This window comes from Diadema antillarum, unplaced genomic scaffold (genome assembly GCF_040938485.1).
Source record: "Diadema antillarum isolate AM-2024a unplaced genomic scaffold, OU_Dant_1.0 seq00001105_RagTag, whole genome shotgun sequence".
NCBI lineage: Eukaryota > Metazoa > Echinodermata > Echinoidea > Diadematoida > Diadematidae > Diadema > Diadema antillarum.
In genome coordinates this window covers 1,453,769-1,472,961 of record NW_027271921.1, presented here as the reverse complement: position 1 = coordinate 1,472,961, position 19,193 = coordinate 1,453,769, and the positions used below count along the sequence as shown (strand labels likewise).

Below are 19,193 nucleotides of genomic sequence, written 5' to 3'. Positions count from 1 at the left end.
CAAAAACAAACTTCAATGTTCCTCGCATGCAGGCTGCTCTGTTAACGTGACCAGTCTGCCGTACAGGTTTCAAACATCTTTTGTGTGTGTCTGTCTGCCTTGTTGACATTTGTATGTAATAGATGTCGCGATGCTACATTTATGAAGGTATAGATGTACAAATTACACATGCCCTTTCATGCCGTGGAGAGTTGCACGCTTGGTCATGAGAGCCTAGCATGAATGTGCGTCTCTAACTTCAGAAGGTTGTGATTAGTGCTTCAAGAAGAAAAAGTAAAGATTAGTCAAAATTTGCTGCACCATCTTAATATATTTCTTTATTTATGGGACTTGTTCTATAAGAAAGACCTACAATTTGTACACTGTAACTCTTATCCAAGACAGGACATTTTATGGTGTGCCACAAGTCAGTAGAGGTAGAGCCTCTTTCTTACCATTGGAACTTTCAGAGAATAGATAGAAATTCATGTTTGTGTCCTTGGAGGTGACACGACATTTGCTCCTGCGACAGTTGCTCCGGTCTTATTTTCTCCAAGGAGTTAGGGTTAGGGTTGTCATAGGGTTTTAGGTTTTAGGCACTGCCCTGAAGCACACGCTATTGCTCGCACAGCATACCATGCATGCATAGTATAGCATGCAGTGTCATGGGAATGACTATGTACACGTAAACACAGTGCAGCATTTCTCTGCAGCTGTCCTTGAGTGGACATGAGGTGGCGCTACACAACGTGGTAGCCCGGGGTACTATGGTACCCCAGGGTAACGCGTGATGCATCATTTGACATTACTGTATATTAAGGAGTAATCAGTCCTATACGTGCCATTTATGTTGTAAAATAGTGATGCTTTTTCAGGGCACTACAAAATGTATATTTTCTTATTTTACCACATGGGTATTGGGGCAAGGTTCTCATAATTTCAAATGGGCAAGTGCCCATGTAGATTACTTGCCCAGTTTTGAGTTCTAGTGGCCACAATCAACACACAGGGTGGCTTGTTTACCATATTTAAAGCTCTTTGCTTTCATTCCCTCACAATGAATATAGGAATGAGGAATTTAAGTAATAAACTTTTTGTACATTAATGGGATTACATGTGTCATAAAATTGTCGTATTCAATTGATGATAAGTGTAAGTTTTGAATGGCTGATAGCCATTTTCTCTCTCAAGAAGTTGTGAGAAAGCTGATGTACAATTGTATGCACTCTTTGGAAATGAGCAGATACAATGTCTTTAAAAAGAGTTACGTTTATACTGTGGTGGCAAAATAGTATGGTCACTGAACTTGCATGTGATGTGGTGCGTGTTGCTTTTTGCATCAATTCAAGTAGAACTTGATTGTTCGACACCAGAGGGGGTGTACCAAAAAGGGTAGCTTCTCCTTTAATGAATCTTGTTAAATAAAAATTGTGAATGTGCCATGGATAACCAAGGTGGATTGTGATTGGTCCGTCTTCGTCTGCAGTTCTTCTTCAGGAAGGAGGATGTTGGCAAAAAGCGGGCAGAGGTAACAGAACCGAGGCTGGCCGAACTCAACAGCTATGTTCCCATCACGTCCAGCACAAGACCCTTGAATGAAGAATTCATTAGCAAATTTCAAGTAAGCCAGAGTCTACATTCTTTGTATGATTGTTGAGTGCATCGATAAGATCTTGCTGTATTTGCACATTTATCATACTACAATGTTGTGACTAAGCTTCTAATATTAGAGCCAGAGGGATTGTGTTTTATCTTTTAGTGATGGTGAATTCTGTAATCTCATTGGTCAATCAACCACTGAATATATCCCGTATTCCGTGATATGACGTCATGATCCTGTATTACACAGCCAGCTGCGCGTGTACCAAAGACGCTTATAGGAAAGTGCGCGCTAATCCTGTACAAAACAAATGGACAGCGCGCGGTCCTCAAGCGTATTACGCACATAACCTGAGACCACTAGACGCTTGATAAACAACGGCAACTTATATCTATCTGGCTACTGCAGTATCTTATGGCGTGTACGTGTACATGTACGTATTTGTATGCGCGCATCACAGTAATCAGCTCGCGAGATGTAGGCCTACGTCAACATGGTCATGGCTGATAGCCGGCGATTTTAACATCATTCACGAGGGAAAATCAGCGAGAAGAAGGTTAGCACTTACACTTAAAAAGATAAAATCGTTACCCCTTGCTTGTTCTTACGAAATACGGGAAATATCTACGGTCTGGTGCCATATTCCATGAGGCCGAAGGCCTCATGGAATATGGCACCAGACCGTAGATATTTGCCCGTATTTCGTGAACAAGCAGGGGGTAACTAATATTACAAAGGGTCTCATCTTGCTTTTTTATATCCCCACCCACACATAGTGTGTAGGGGGGTTATATAGGAATCACTCTGAGGTCGGGTGGCCGGTCGGTCAGTCGGTCGGTCGGTCCGTCGGTCCGTCGGTCGGTCCGTCGGTCGGTTGGTCGGTCGGTCGGGCGGTCGGTCCGTTGCAAAATCTTGTGGATCGAACTCCTCTCTCATTTTTTTAGCAATTGACCCCAAATTTGGCATGTGTGACCACTATCAAAGGTAGATGTGCAAGACACCTTTTTCGTTAGTATCGCGTAATGCGTTGCCATGGCAACGGCATATTTTAATAAAAATTTGTGGATCGAACTACTCTCTCATTTTTTGACCAATTTACCCCAAATTTAGCATGTGTGACTGCTATCAAAGGAAGATGTGCAAGACACCTTTTTCGTTAGTATTGCACAATAAGTTGCCATGGCAACGGCAAATTTTAAAAAAATCTTGCCAAATGTTGTGGATCGAACTCCTCTCTCATTTTTTGAGCAATTGACCCCAAATTTGGCATGTGTGACCGCTATCAAAGGTAGATGTGCAAGACACCTTTTTCGTTGATATCGCATGATGCGTTGCCATGGCAACGGCAAATTTTCATAAAAACTTGTGGATCGAACAACTTTCGCATTTTTTGAGCAATTAACTTCAAATTTGGCATGTGTGACTGCTACCACAGGCCGATATGCAAGACACCTTTTTCATGAGTATTTCATACTGTGTTGCCATGGCAACGACAGATTTTCATAAAAATCTTACAAAATGTTGTGGATCGAACTACTCTCTCAATTTTGTAACGATTCAGTTTGAATTTGGGATATGTGATCAATGTATAGTTGTGCCAAAACATCTTTGGTGTGTGCGTTCAAAAATCTGTTACCGTGGCAACGGCAGGGTTTTTTTTTTACCAATCATACAAAAATGTGTGGATTAATCTAACTCCTTCAGTTTTTAAGCATTTGGCTAAAAAATTGGCATATGTGACCACTATGGTACTTAGATTTGCGTACTTACTCTTTCGTCATTATTGATCAATGCGTTGCCATGGTAACAGCATAGTTTGAATGAAAATCATGCGAAAAATATTGTGGATTCAGATAACTCCCTCAGTCTTAGAGCATTTGGCTTGAAATTGGGCACATGTGACCACTATAGTATATGGATGTGTAAACTTAATATTTCGTCAGTGATAAACAATGCGTTGCCATGGTAACAGGGTTTTTTTACCAAAAAGGATACAGAAATATTGTGGATTCGGCTAACTCCCTCAGTCTGTGAGCATTTAGCTTGAAATTTGGCACACATAACCACTGTGGTACATAGATGTGTAAACTTAATCTTTCGTCAGTGGTGATCAGTGTGTTGCCATGGTAACGGCATATTTTGAATGAAAATCATAGAAAAATATTGTGGATTCAGTTAACTCCCTCAGTCTGTGAGCATTTGGCTTGAAATTTGGCACATGTGACCACTATAGCGTATAGATGTGTAAACGTGATCTTTCGTCAGTGGTGAACAATGCGTTGCCATGGTAACAGCATCTTTTCACTAAAATGCGTACAAAAATATTGTGGATTCAGGCAACTACCTCAGTCTTTGAGCATTTAGCTTGAAATTTGGCACATGTGACCACTATAGTACGTAGATGTGCATACGTAATCTTTCGCCATTGTTGATCTGTGTGTTGCCATGGTAACAGCATATTTGAATGAAAAACATGCAAGAATAGTGTGGATTCAGTTAACTCCCTCAGTCTGTGAGCGTTTGGCTTGAAATTTGGCACATGTGACCACTATAGCATATAGATGTGTAAACTTAATCTGTCATTAGTGTTGAACAATGCATTGCCATGGTAACATCATTTTTGTCACCAAAAAGCATATAAAGATCATTGTGGATTCAGCTAGCTCACTCAGTCTTTGAGCATTTAGCTTAAAATTTGGCACACCTGACCACTATGGTACGTACAGTAGATGTGCAAACTTAACCATTTTTTATTGTTGATCAATGCGTTTCCATGGTAACAGCATATTTTGAATGAAAATCATGCAAAAATATTGTGGATTCAGGTAACTCCCTCAGTCTTTGAGCATTTGGCTTGAAATTTGGCACATGCAACCACTATAGTACAGAGATATACAAACTTCATATTTCATCATTATTGAACAATGTGTTGCCATGGTAACAGTGCATTTTGAATGAAAATCATACAAACATTTCGATTCTCCTAACTCTCTGTTTTAGAGCATTTTGGCTTCAAATTTGCACATGTTATCTCTACATTACCTAGATGTGCAAAAATCTTTTGTCAGTGTTGAAAATGTGTTGCCATGGTAACAGTATATTTTGAATGAAAATGATACGCTAAGATTGTGAATTCAACTAAGGCCCTCAGCCTTTTATCATTTGGCTTGAAATTTGGCACATGTGATGGCTATTGTGCAAACTTCATTTTTTCTTAATGTGCAACATTGTGTTGCCATGATAACACAATCTTTAATGAAAACCATACAAATTATCAGTTTATTTATCTTGCTCACTCAGTTTTTGAGCACTTGACTTGAGATTTGGGACATGTGACTAACAGTGAGCAATACATTTATTCACTTTTGAACAGTGCATTGCCATGGTAAAATTTTTTTCCATTAAAAAGTAAAAAAAAGAAATTAGTCCTGGTTGAGCTAATTCCCTCAGTTGTGGGTGGGGGTATATTAATCACAATGAGTGATAGTTCTAGTTGTTCTCTCTCTCAGGCTTTGAGCAGATTGTCTATGATCTGCATCATGATATTACTTCAAACTTAATTCAAGATTGATCACTCTAGGGAAAAATTCTTCCAAAGTGATAATGCTAAACGCATAGGCATGAATAGGAAAGCTTAGTATGTGAGGTTTGTAGATTTTCATTGTAATGTCAATTTTTTCTTGTTTTCCTTTCTAGGTATTCATTCTTTTGACCGATTTCCATAGTTTGTTTATGACACTCTCTCGCCATGCATGAACCAACCTTCAAACAACATCAACCAATTGTTAAAACTGTGTGACTTTGATATTGTGGAGTGAAACGTGTGATAGGTCTGTTCACTTGGTTCTTGCCTTAGAATGCAATTGTTGTGGATGCAGTTATTGAGAGAAGAGGGATGACATGTGTACTAAGGTTTACAAGATGAGGTACCTTGTTTGCAGCTTTTGAGGACGATCATGAAGATCGTAGATGATGCAAACTGTCCCAACTCACCTGTTCCTTCCCCAGGTTGTGGTCCTCACAAGCAGCAGCCTCAAAGCTCAGCTGAATATCGGAGACTTCTGTCACTCCAAGGGCATCCATCTCATTGTCGCCGACACGAGGGGGCTCTTCGGGCAGATCTTCTGCGACTTTGGCGACGCCTTCACGGTGTACGACACAAACGGGGAGGAACCGCTGACCGTCATGGTTTCAGCCATCTCCAAGGTGAGCCCTGGTTTGAAGACAGTGAAAAATCATGTGTGCCAGAACACTCAGAGAGTATGTCACGATGTATCACACCATTGTATTGTTTGAACTTTAGGACTGTATAGATTATCACCATTTACACCACTCAAAGGGGATGACTGTCAATCTGTAGTCATTTATTGTGGTAGTGACATATTTTCATCTATATTAGATTATCAAGCTTTTGTGTGGTTGTTTCTTTTTTCATGTATGATTCTTTACTTGGGAGAAGGAAAAGAAATTTTGATAATTATGAATTAGAAAGGAAACATGGGAAGTCCATTTGGCCTTCTGTAATGAGCATTCAATGAGATTATTTTGTGTGATTTACCGGATATCCTGTTACAGGAAGAGGATGCAGTGGTTACGTGTCTTGATGAAAGCCGCCATGGATTCGAGAGTGGGGATTACATCACCTTCTCGGAGGTTCAGGTGAGCGCTACGTTTGTTCCAATTCTGTTGGTAACTTGTGTGTTTTGTATGAAACTTATGCCTGCTTTAGGCACTCGAGTCATCAGTTATATATGCATACAGTTTGAAGAATAGTTAAAGGATGTGTCGCATGATAATGCATTCTTATCTCTCTCACACGAGATAGATGAGTGAAATTTTCTTTATGTCAGCACTGTATAAGGATTGCAACTGATTGAGAAATGCCCTTCATCAACTTAATAAGCACCAATTATTCAGTGTTTGGAATGATGGCCATAATAAAAATCATAGGTATACATAGGTACTCCTGGAATTCAAAACCCAAACCTCCTAATTGCTGCACAGTCGTCAAAAACAAAACAAAACTTGACGGAGGAATTATGAATTTGGGTGTATGAAAATTATTGTCACAGTGCATGTCGCGATTCTCTCATGTTCCAGGGGATGACCGAACTGAACAACTGTGCGCCGAGGAAGATCAAGGTCTTGGGACCATACACCTTCAGCATTGGGGACACCAGCACTCTCTCCGACTACGTCAGGGGTGGCATTGTGACCCAAGTTAAGATGCCAGAGAAGGTTGCATTTGTAAGTGTCCCTAAACAAATCTCACATGATCCTTTTCTTGAAAGGATAATATTGATTAAATTTTTATGCGAGGAATTTTTCACCGCTGAAGTAACAAAGTTCCGGAAGATGCAACATTTTCAGTAAATTCTTAAAGTTATCTGTTATTTGTCATTCAAATTTGTGAAAGAAAATGGAAAGAGGACATGGAAGAAGTATACATATTACTTGTGGTTCTTGTTTTGTTTTTTTCTCCCCCCAGAAATCATTACGACAAGCCCTGGACGAGCCAGAGATGGTCATCACAGACTTTGCCAAGTTTGACCGACCTGGGCAGCTCCATCTTGGTTTCCAGGCTTTACACGAATTCAAGGCCAGTCGTGGCTCTCAACCCAGACCACAGAATGCTGTAAGTCACTAGACCAATCATTCATTGAATCACATTTCTATCACTCTTTCAATCTATCTATTGCTCTATCTCTCTATCACTCTATCTATCCATCTATCTATCAGTCTAGCTATCTTTTTATCTATCTATCTGTCTATCACTCTATCTATCTATCTTTCTATCTATCTTTCTATCTATCTGTCTGTCTATCTATCTATCTATCACTCTATCTATCTATCTATCTATCTATCTATCTATCTAGATCTATCTGTCTATTAATCCATCTGTTTATTCAAGACCAGTCATGGCTCTCAACCCAGACCACAAAATGCTGTAGTCTTTGGACCAATAATTCATTGAAATACATCACTCTCTCTCTCTCTCTTCCTTTCCCTCTTTCTCTACATCTTTCTCTCCTTTTTCCGTCTCTTCACCTCTCTTTCTTTCTCCCTACATATCTATCTTTCTATTTAAATATATCTTATCAATCTCTGTTTTCATACCATTTTGTCACACATTTCCAGTTTTGGCTTTATAACTTATCAAGGTAGTGTTTGGAATGGAGGACTGAATACCAGTGTGACCGCTGTGAACGAGTATAGCTATTTTGCAAGGCATACATGTGACAGGTTTAGTGCACGTGGAAAAGCCGGTAGTGAATCACGTTCTGCTGTTTGTGCATAAAAGTTGGTATCTTACTTCACCGCGTTTCCTTTTAGCTCTTGGCAATCTATAGACATTTCATACCCTCATGGAGAATTCTTGATACATCAATCAAATGCTTGCTTGATTCATTTTTGCGTGACAAGATTCTGCCATAAGGCAGTGATTATGACATGAACTTGTGCATGCACTCGCGTGTGTCAGTGAAAAGTATAAGACATAGGTGATATCCATGCCCAATTGTCAATAAAACTTAGACCTTTTGCTAGACTGTCCCTTCTTCATGGCAACTTCAGTCTTTTTCCCCACACTAGAATTGATTATTTCATCGTAGACGTCAACTTTTAAATCTCTTGCACTATTCTGTAATTGAATTATGTCCTGGTCTCTTTATCATGTAATCAATGAAAGTGACGGAAGAAAATGAGCAAACATATTCATACAAATGCTCAGACTATATAGTCCCATTTTATCCTCTGTGAATACTTTTTCCTCCATGATGATTCACCTTGTAAAGGATGATGCAGCTGCCTTGGTAGCCCTGGCCAAGGATATCAACAGCCGAGCCAAAGAGACGGCCAAGCAGGAAGCTGTGGATGAGAAGCTCCTCACGCAGCTGGCCTTCAATGCCCAGGGTGACCTTTGCCCCATGCAGGCTGTCATTGGAGGCATCACTGCCCAAGAGGTCATGAAGGTGAGGGGTCATTCTACCTTGGTCAATCTTTGTTGTTATTAAATTATATAATACTCTAATTCTTGTCATTTGATGGGTTGTTTGATGTTGATCATTTGTCCCATTTTACTCTTACGTCATCATTCATGCAATTGTGGCTCCATTTACCATGCAATCTTGGATCCGTGTGATTCACTCCATTTGCATGCACATCAAGAACCGGCACACTGCGTACGTAAAATGCTTGCGTTTCCAGTGTGCATGCTATCATGTGATCAGGTAAATGGCATCATCCAGTATATATCTTGAACCACTATGCTTGCTGTTTACTACAAGAATTAAATTTTGGAGTAGTTCAATTTCAATTTCAATTTAATTCACTTAATTATAATCATAAAACCAGAACTATATACAGTGTATAATGTGTCGGGGAGAAAGCCAAAGGCTTGAGACAAATGTGATCTCCTTTGTAGGGTTGAATACATAAAAATATACAAAATACAGATTCAGAGTTAGATTCCAACTACTCAGTGACAGCAACAGATAGTTGATCCCTGTCACTGAAAGACTTGCAGTAGATGATATGGAAGCATCGTTGTATAGTGGATATTTTTGCTATGGATTTGTGATCAGAACGTCAAAGGTTAGAATCCTGCCCGTTACTTTCATCGTGGAACAAAATGTTTTACCTACAATATTCCTCATGACAGAGGTGTATAAATGGGTACCTGGCAATGCTGAGGTAATAGTAATGGCAGGTCCTACCAAGAGAGCAGTATTTACATGGAAGATGCTTCTCTGGGTAGATAGGACTACTGTCAAAGTGGATATTTTCGCGTGACTAATTTTTCGCACTTGTGCGGGTAAGAAGAGTTTCGTGTGTTTTTAATTCCGCGGAATCAAGACATCACGCATAGGAACACATAGCAAGCAAAAATATTCACATGCTTTTATTTTCGCGCTAGTTTCTGGTTGCGCGAAATGCGCGAAAATTTCCACTTTTACAGTACCTGGTAACACTGAGGTAATAGTAATGTCAGATCCTACCAAGAGAGCAGTGTTTACACTGAAGATGCTACTCTGGGTAGATAGGACTACTGTAAAAGTGGATATTTTTGCATGACTAATTTTTCACACTTGTGCAGGTAAGAAGAGTTTGGCGTGTTTTTAATTCCGCGGAATCAAGACATCCACCACTGGAACGTATGGCATGCAAATAATTCGCGTGCTTTTATTTTCGCGCTAGCTTCTGGTTGCGCGAAATGCGCGAAAATTTCAACACTGGAAAATTTCCACTTTTACAGTATATTACTGTGATTATTGTTATGTATCTAGGGCTCTGTTCTTGTCATGATATCAGTGTTACCCATCATATTCATCCAAAGCTCATCCATAGCTCTAGGCATGATGTTACTATACTACCCTTTTCCTCTCCGTGTAGGCGTGTAGCGGGAAGTTCCAACCCATCAAGCAGTGGCTCTACTTTGATGCTCTGGAGTGCCTCCCCGAGGATGAGGCTCTGGCACCCAAGGAAGCTGCCTGCCAACCAGTAAGTTTAATCCTCCTTCTGTCATTCTTAAACTTATGGGAAAAAAAACACACAACAACAACAACAACATTAACTCGTTGAAGACGAGTCCCGAGAATACTCGGGCAGGTGTCTTTGGGAAATGCGTGTTGTAGCAAAATCAGTCCATACTCGCTGGGCAAAAGTGCCTTCCTTTCCTGTGTCTTTGACCCTGTGTTGTTAGAGATTGGTACAGGTTGAGTGTAGCGGTGCTTTGCCAGAGTTTAGCCGCTACATTAGATTAAAGAAAAAATAAGGAAAACAGACATTAAAACTGTGGTGCCATGCAATCTTATCTCCATTGTTGAATTATTCTATAGGAAGACACACAACCATAGAAAGCATCTTGTCAAATAACCATGAAGATCACTTTCATATGCATGAGTGTCTAGGTTAATCCTCTACGAAAACTCTCTTATCATCTGGCAGAGTTTGTTAACCCTGATGAACATTGAGAAGCCAAGGTGATTTGCACCAATAGGGTGTATTCAAGAAAAAAGAAAAACAAAACACACACACACACAATGTGGTCAATTTATAATTTGACTGTGCCATGCTGAGGGTTCTGATGTGTTTGTGTATGCTTACAGTGATGTTTCTGTACTGTGAAGTATGACTGAAAGCTGCTTTCAGTCAGATGTAAGAGCTATTTTTGTACCATCTCTCTATTCATATCAGTGAAAGTGATACTGATTGCAATTGCAATTGCCTTTCTATGTCTTGTAAGTTCTTGTGATATGTTTATATCAACTCTCTATGATCTTGAAGTTGATTATGAATTGATAGAATTAAAGGTCGTTTAATATCTGTGCTTTATTGCAGGTCAACAGCCGATACGACAGCCAGATAGCTGTCTTTGGCTCAGAATTCCAGCAAAGAATGATAGCACAAAAATACTTCATTGTGAGTATCAACCTAGTTCTAGTCTTGCCTTTAACATGTTTACAGTCTCATGAAACTGGCAGTCAACTTTATATCGTAATCCCCAAGTAACATGCAAAATGTAGAAAATGCCACCTTGTGTATTTATAAGACATACCGTCGTATTGATAATTTACATGTAGAATGACAATTTCATAATGCTGCAGTCCTGCATTGCTACCTTTATAAAGAAAAAGAAACGTGTTCCAGCACTGTGTACCTCCTTGTTTGCTATCTAGTGAAATGACAATGCACTGTTTGCTAGTACTGTATACGCCATATATTTTGCGAGTCTAAATTTTCGTGAATCGGGAATTCCCGAAGATTTCGCGAGTGGTTAAATTCGTGATCGTGGAGTCCAGTACTGACCGGAGAAATGTACACGGATATGTCACATCTACATCGGGATCAGAGTCAATATTTTCGCATATCTTTAATTTTGCGAATAGCATCTGACTCGCGAAATTCGCGAAATATTGGGCGTATACAGTATGTGGCAAGCTTGCTCTCTCTGTGTCTAAGTTGCTTTTCTTTTAGTTTCTCTGTTTGTCCTTAAAATTCTGTATACGCTGAATATTTCATGATGTTATTATTTTCGCGAATATCACGAGTCAGGTCCTTTTTGTGAATTTAAGAACACATGAAAATATTAATTCTGATCTCAACATGAATGTGACGTGCATGCATACATTTCTCTGTTCAGTACTGTACTCCGCAATTGCGAATTAAACCACTCGCGACATTGTCGGGAAGTCCTGATTTGTGGAAATTTAGACTCGCTTTCACATGGGTTAAACCAGAGTCAGATATAATCACACATGCCACCTACTGATCTAGTATCTCAACCAATCTGTGTTTATTCGGACACAACAACCCTCAGGGCTTCACAACTTCAAAACATCGTTAACTTATATCTCATCAACTGAGTTCCACATTCGTGTACACGAATTTTGATTCTCAGATCCATACACAAGTACCTTATTCGATATCTCAGGTTCCTGATATGAACCTGCTGTGATATCTTTACATCAATAACCACTCCGTCGCCCTTACTACTGTTACAACTGTTGCAGTACGTTTTTACACCACTTCTGCAACTCACCTTTCACTTAGGGCGAGTATGGGACCTAGCTAACTAACATGGGCTAGTATACTCATGTTTAACACCATTCGATAACACTTGTAACACTTCCTCTAAAAAGGGGGGGGGGTAGAAATTATAATTGTAACTATACACACGGGTAATCGTTACTCCATTAACATCTATATGCCACCCCCACTTATATGGTCCTAGTGGTACACATAAAGCGACTAAATATCCTCCTACTGATATATCATTAAGTGTTTAACTTCTAAGTAGTCTGTGTTATCAAACAACAACAACAAAATACATTCACTCAACCTTCTCCAAATGCTACGAAAAGAGCATCAAAATGGAGCATCAAATGCTCGAGCTCACTATACACGGTCCCTCAAACAAACTTCCAGGTACATCACTCACAATTCGCCATAGGAAGGCGTGTACGTGTAGGGGACATAAACTCAACAACCTCTTGCTGAGCTAATAATCATTCGGGCTTCTTAGCCCTTTATCTTGTCAGTCATGCACACAAAAAAAGAACACCTCACGGTCGCACCATATATGATGGTAAAAAAAAAAATATTGTTGTCGTGTATCATAGGCACTAATGAACATCTCACTCCTCTCCAAATTGCAAACGTGGTGAGCCAACCCAAATATAATCGGGCGTATAACATAGCCAGGTAACTTATTTGGCCACTGTTCCTAGTACATGAAATGTCCAATGTTCAATTGTTAGTGTACATCACCAATTTTGCTGGACGCGAAAAAGCATACAGAAGTGTCGACAGGCGGATTGAAGAGCGTAGTTTTGCCAACGTTCAGCACATCCAGTGAACTGGTTTTCCACTGGCCGGTATCGCAGTTGACAGCAGCCTTCACCGCATCTTGAATGACATTGCCGACTATGGGGCGAAGTCCCGAAACCCAGTTGCCATCTAAATTATCAAAGCAGTATTACGAAACCTTACATACTACGGGCAGCTGACCTTTTTTTTGTACATAAATCTTGATGCTTGAATACTAAATTTCGTATAATATCACGATGTAACATGTACTCTAAACAGTACACATCAATGTATCAGTCTTATTCATACCTAACTTCAATAATATCATGTTGTTATAACGCTGTTTTCACCATCATGTTAGTGATATTCAATCTCACACGGCATACATGACAAATAATGCGTTTCATGTCACATCATTATTGTTCCTGTAAAACAAAACAAAAAAATACACAAATAACCGAGAGTACTGTAATACTGCTGGTTGTATGGAGAGTATTCTCCGTGGAGAGGAAAAAGAACCCTGGCTTCAAGTGGTCCCGACTGGCTTAAAAGGATTAATAACTGGCGAGGTCCTGCTACGACTCCTCCTCCTACCACATCCCCGCTCAGTCTGTCACACACATAAAATATTCTTACCCTATCATGTACAAAACTACACAATGTACTACATAGAAACCCTGGACGGCTCGCCCGAGGAATCTGGCACCTGTGGAAATTCCACCCTTTTGTCTCATCGCTTTTGTCTCATCGCATTCCCCACACAGCTGTCTGCAGTGGGTTATAGAAAACACACTCGTCATTTCGTTACAACACAAATCGCGCTTCATCAAATTTCAACGCACTTATACTACACCAGTAATGGCAACTGTTCCTACTCTATTCACTGGTATATATTCTATTAGAAACAAAAAACCAAATGCATTTCTCCTGTGACACTCGCTAAATGTATGATATATACACTGACAAGAGAAAAATTCTGTTGGTGAATATCCCAAGGTGTTCTTTGACAGTGATTAATCACAAAAACTTACTATATTTTTGATTCTGTGTGCCTTTGAGGGATTTAGTTGTAGCGAGGACTAACCATGGTCTTGTGTGACCTGCTTTTTCCTCAGGTCGGAGCAGGAGCCATCGGCTGTGAACTGCTGAAAAACTTTGCCATGCTCGGCCTCGGCAGTGGGCCGAACGGCAACATCTTTGTCACCGACATGGACATCATCGAGAAGTCAAACTTAAACAGACAGTTCCTCTTCAGACCACACGATGTACAGGTAAGGAGAAGCGCAGAGAGATATTTTTGATACATGTACTTCATTGTTCTCAGAGCAAACTTTGACAAATGCCATTTTGAATCTTAAGTGGGGATCTTGCTCATCTTTCATTTCTGACTGTACTAGTGTATTTTTGTTTTGTCTTGTTTGTTTGTTTTTTGTTTTTGTTTTAGTATAACCGTAAACTGAAAGGTGAAAATTCAGGGTTCATAAAACATATATCACTTCTTTTCACCTTGATGCAGAAACCCAAGTCGGAGACAGCAGCCAAGGCAGCCAAGGAAATGAACCCAGACCTGAACATCACCCATCATCTCAACAGAGTAGGACCAGAGACAGAAAACATCTATGATGACACCTTCTTTGAGGCACTGTCAGGGGTGGCCAATGCTCTGGACAATGTAGACGCACGTAAGTAGTCATGCTTTCGTATCTGCCATGGTGAGCCTGTCAAGTTCCAGAAACTGCATTTTTGTGATTTGGTGAAGTTTTTTTTTTCTTCAGTTATTATCAGCTTTACTATTGTGTCTTTCATGTGAGATTTTCTTTTAATTTATGTGTAATCATTCATATTGGTTCCAAATTTCCTTAAGTCTCTTCAAGGCCAAACTTACAACTGATTCTTCTATTGGCAGCACAATTAAAGATTAAAGTTCCTGTTTCACTCTGAAATTAACAAATTCTTGAAGAATTTAATTACGAATTTATGCAGGTTTATAAAATTTAGCTAGTTCTATTTAATCTTGGGCAGTGAAAATCAGAGGTGCTAGGGTAAAGATGGCAAAATATTCATTTTTGCACCAGAATGTTTCCCCAAGAACTACAGCTTAAAGTAGGTAGGAAAGAAGAAACAGTTGGTAGATTTACACAAGAGTGTACTTTCTGTTTCATGGGCAAAAGAGATGAATATGAAGAAAATGTACCACAGCTAGATGTGAATTACATTGAGAAGATATGCCATCCCACACCAGTGATTACCAGTAGCACTTTCTTGGTTTGCATTACAATGCTTGTTGAGGTGGCTGTGACAAGGCAATCTGGTTTTATATTTTGGGTTTCTAATGGACTCCCCAGGAATGCCAGCCAGGTTTTGGAGTGCATTTTGGAGTGATGTACATTTATGATTTGATACAGTGCACTCTTGTTTCAATTAACGGGGTTTTAAAACGATTCTCATTACAATTAAGCAAAAATTCAGGTCCCAAAGTTATCATCAATCTCCATGTACTTCACTGTTTGACTATAACGAAATTTTGAAATAATTAAAAAAAAGCAAAAAAAAAAAAAAAAAAGACTGCTGGTCCTGAGGACTTTGATGTACATAACAGGAGCCAGTTATAATGGGAGTCTACTGCATATGGTTACCTCAGTTTCGGTCCCAGCTAGGCTTGGATCCCAAGGCTGTCAGTTTGAAAACTAACCACCAGATGGCTACCTGACTTCCTGACCCTGAGTTTCACTTTCCCTTCATTATCTCTATTCATTTACCCACCCATCCACTGTCAACCCCTCATCCTATTCTTCTCCTTCACCTCATACCCTTTATTTCAATGATAAATCCCCCCTTCCACAGGTATGTACATGGACCGGCGCTGCGTCTACTACCGCAAATCCCTCCTGGAGTCGGGCACACTGGGCACCAAGGGTAACGTCCAGGTGGTCCTGCCCTTCCTCACAGAGTCCTACTCCTCCTCCCAGGACCCGCCCGAGAAGTCCATTCCCATCTGCACCCTCAAGAACTTCCCCAACGCCATCGAGCACACCATCCAGTGGGCCCGCGACATGTTCGAGGGGCTCTTCCGCAACCCCGCCGAGAACGTGGCACAGTATGTCGGGTGAGTCGAAAGGGCGTGACAGTAGTTAACTGTTGGTGATGTCTTTTCCTCTGCGAGCTTTAAAGGGATCGTATAGTTTTGGTTGGAGACCTAACTTCAGGTTTCTGACCCTTTTTGGTGAAATAATGAGAGACCTCTCACAAAATATGAAAGAGCATGTAACTCCAAGATGAACATTTGATGAAAATTGGTTTTGAAATTGGTGGGACCCCCCTTTATTAGGATCGCTTTGTTTTACTTTATTATACCCCTGCCAAACGAAGTTTGAAGGGGGTATATAGGAATCAGCGGACGGTCGGGCGGTCGGTCGGGCGGTCGGGCGGTCGGGCGGTCGGGCGGTCGGTCGGGCGGTCGGGCGGTCGGGCGGTCGGGCGGTCGGTCCGTTGCAAATCTTGCGTCGCGAACTACTTCCTCAGTTTTCAACCGATTCCCATAAAACTTGGCACAGATGTGTGCCTTGGGTTGTAGATGTGCAAGACATATTTTTTGACAGTACCCAAAAGTACGTTGCCATGGTAACGGCATATTATGGGCAAAAATGGGTACAAATCTTGCGTCGCGAACTCCTCCCACAGTTTTTGATCAATTTTTATGAAATTAGGTACAGATGTTCATCTGAATATGTTAATGTGCAAGACACATATTTCCGCAGTGGCAAAAAATGCGTTGCCATGGTAACGGCATGTTATTGGTAAAATATAGGGCAAAATGCTTCATGGCAAAACTGCTTCATCAGTGTTCTTCCAATTCTCATGGAATTCATATTGAATGTTTGTCTTAGGATATAGGTCAGCATGACACATTTCTTGACAGTGACAAAAAGTATGTTGCCATGGTAACAGCTCACATATTATGAGCCAAAATGATGGAAAATTTTGTGTTGCAAACTACTTCCTCAGTTTTTGCCCAATTTCCATGAAACTTGGTACAGATGTGTGCCTTTGGTTGTAGATGTACAAGACGCATTTTTGACAGTACCAAAAAGTATGTTGCCATGGTAACGGCATATTAATGGCAGAAGATCAAGGAAAGATCTTGCGGATTTAACTACTTCCTCAGTTTTTTGACCAAAGCTTATGAAATGTGGCACACACCTTGATCTTGGTGGGAAGATGTGGAAGACATAGTTTTCGGACGTGTCGGAAGCTGTGTTGCCATGGTAACGGCATATAAATGGCAGAAGATCAAGGAAAGATCTTGCGGATTGAACTACTTCCTCTGTATTCGACTGAAGCTCATGAAATGTGGCACACACATTGGTCTTGGTGGGAAGATGTGCAAGACATATTTTTTGGACGTGTCGGAAGCTGCGTTGCCATGGTAACGGCATATTAATGGCGGAAGATCAAGGAAAGATCTTGTGGATTGAACTACTTCCTCAGTTTTTGACAAAAGCTTGTGAAATGTGGCACACATAATAGTCTTGGTGGGAAGATGTGCAAGACATATTTTTCGGACGTGTCGGAAGCTGCGTTGCCATGGTAACGGCATTTAAATGGCAGAAGATCGAGGAAAGATCATTCCTTGGGTAAGACTGTCGTCACGGGGCGGGGGTATTAATCACCTTAAGTGATATTTCTAGTTCTCCTAGATATCAATCACCGTGATAAAGTTCAACATGATCAAAGGCCATTAACACTATTTTTCAGGGCATAAAAGTCTCTGAATGTCCCATAAGTAACGCACATGTTATCTTGGACTTGCCCATAATCTTCTGTTTTCTTTATTTTTGTCGAGCCCACCGGAGGTGTGGGGAGACTAAGAGATCGCCTGTGGCGTCTGTCTGTCTGTCGTCCGTCCGTCCGTCGTCCGTCCATCGTCCGTCCGTCGTCTGTCTGTAACACTACAAAAACTTGAATAACTCTCTACTGAGGATGTCAATTTCAATCAAACTTGGAGGGAAGAGTGGTTATGCAACGTTACACATTTTACCAAACATGAAGGGCACCTCAAGGTCAAAGGTCACAGGCAGAGGTCAATGAACTATAGGGCCCAATGTTAAGTTTTTAGGGTGCGTTTCGTTTATGGCTCATAACTTTTGATCCCTTTGTCTGTTTGTGACCAAACTTAGATGGTAGATGTCCCTTGGGAATTTGAAGGTTACCACAAGGTCAAAGGTCACAGACAGGGGTCAACGAACTTTTAGGGCCCAATGTTAAGTTTTTAGGGCGCGTTTTGATTATGGCTCATAACTTTTGATCCCTTTGTCCGTTTGTGACCAAACTTGGATGGTAGATGTCCCTTGGGGAGTTGAAGGTCACGACAAGGTCGAAGGTCATAGGCAGGTCAAGGAACTTCTGGGAGTTAGAAAAATAATTTCTTGTACGCGAATGGGCGAGACACAATTTGGCACTTGCCTTGTTCACAGAATGTTTTAGAAGATATTCATTACTTTACAGAAAAGATTTTGTATGCCTGTTCGATATGAATGTCAGTCATGCAACACCACTCGAAACTCCACATGATCATCGTGGCAGTGAAAGCTGCTGCTTGCTCGATTGCGTGCATACACCCGAATACAATATGTAGGTACAGGTACTAGAGTACTAGTTGTTGGTGCAGGGAGATAGGTCCACCTCCCAGCTTGTTGGTACACAACTCAACTGCTTAAGTGTACTGTAAAAGTGGAAATTTTTGCAACGTTGAAATTTTTGCACATTTGACGCAACCAGAAACAAGCACCAAAATAAAAGCACACAAATATTTCTGTTTGCCATATATTCCAGTAGTTGATGTATTGATTCCGCAGGAATAAAAACATGCGAAACTCATCTTACCCAGCCGGGCGCGAAAAATTAGTGGAGCAAAATATCCACGTAATACAGTAATAAATCACACCACCAGATGGACAGCAGGCCAGGGACGAGGAGTAAGACAGCTCAGTGCTGCTCATCCCACAGCATTCAATCATTTCAATTGTATGATTTCGTGTGCCTAATCCACAAGGTCTTGTTTTTGGATGTCTTGTCCATCCCAAAAACAGATTACATCTAATAAATTTGGAATTCGTCTTGGATTGGTATACTCTGTATTATTTCATAGGTGGTTTCTTGGTATTTCACAAAAATTTTAAAAGCCCAGTCCTCATCTCCACCAATTCTACACCATCACTTTACAAAGCTAGTACTTTTTTTGCAAAGTTTTGTATGTTGGTATGTTCTTGGACTTTCATATTCATTTCACTGACTTAACTTGCTGTTT

General features: G+C 40.5%; 1 protein-coding gene across 1 annotated transcript in view; it reads left to right on the top strand.

Annotated features, from left to right (window-relative positions):
• Window positions 1-19,193, top strand: part of LOC139743779 (ubiquitin-like modifier-activating enzyme 1) — a 43,681-nt gene that overhangs the window by 12,273 nt on the left and 12,215 nt on the right. Inside the window, exons 5-15 of the mRNA XM_071654233.1 lie at window positions 1,466-1,600; window positions 5,588-5,785; window positions 6,155-6,238; window positions 6,680-6,826; window positions 7,068-7,214; window positions 8,374-8,550; window positions 9,971-10,078; window positions 10,919-10,999; window positions 14,002-14,157; window positions 14,403-14,568; window positions 15,731-15,992. Coding sequence (XP_071510334.1) covers window positions 1,466-1,600; window positions 5,588-5,785; window positions 6,155-6,238; window positions 6,680-6,826; window positions 7,068-7,214; window positions 8,374-8,550; window positions 9,971-10,078; window positions 10,919-10,999; window positions 14,002-14,157; window positions 14,403-14,568; window positions 15,731-15,992 — 1,661 coding nt within the window. The remainder of the gene's footprint in view (window positions 1-1,465; window positions 1,601-5,587; window positions 5,786-6,154; window positions 6,239-6,679; window positions 6,827-7,067; window positions 7,215-8,373; window positions 8,551-9,970; window positions 10,079-10,918; window positions 11,000-14,001; window positions 14,158-14,402; window positions 14,569-15,730; window positions 15,993-19,193) is intronic.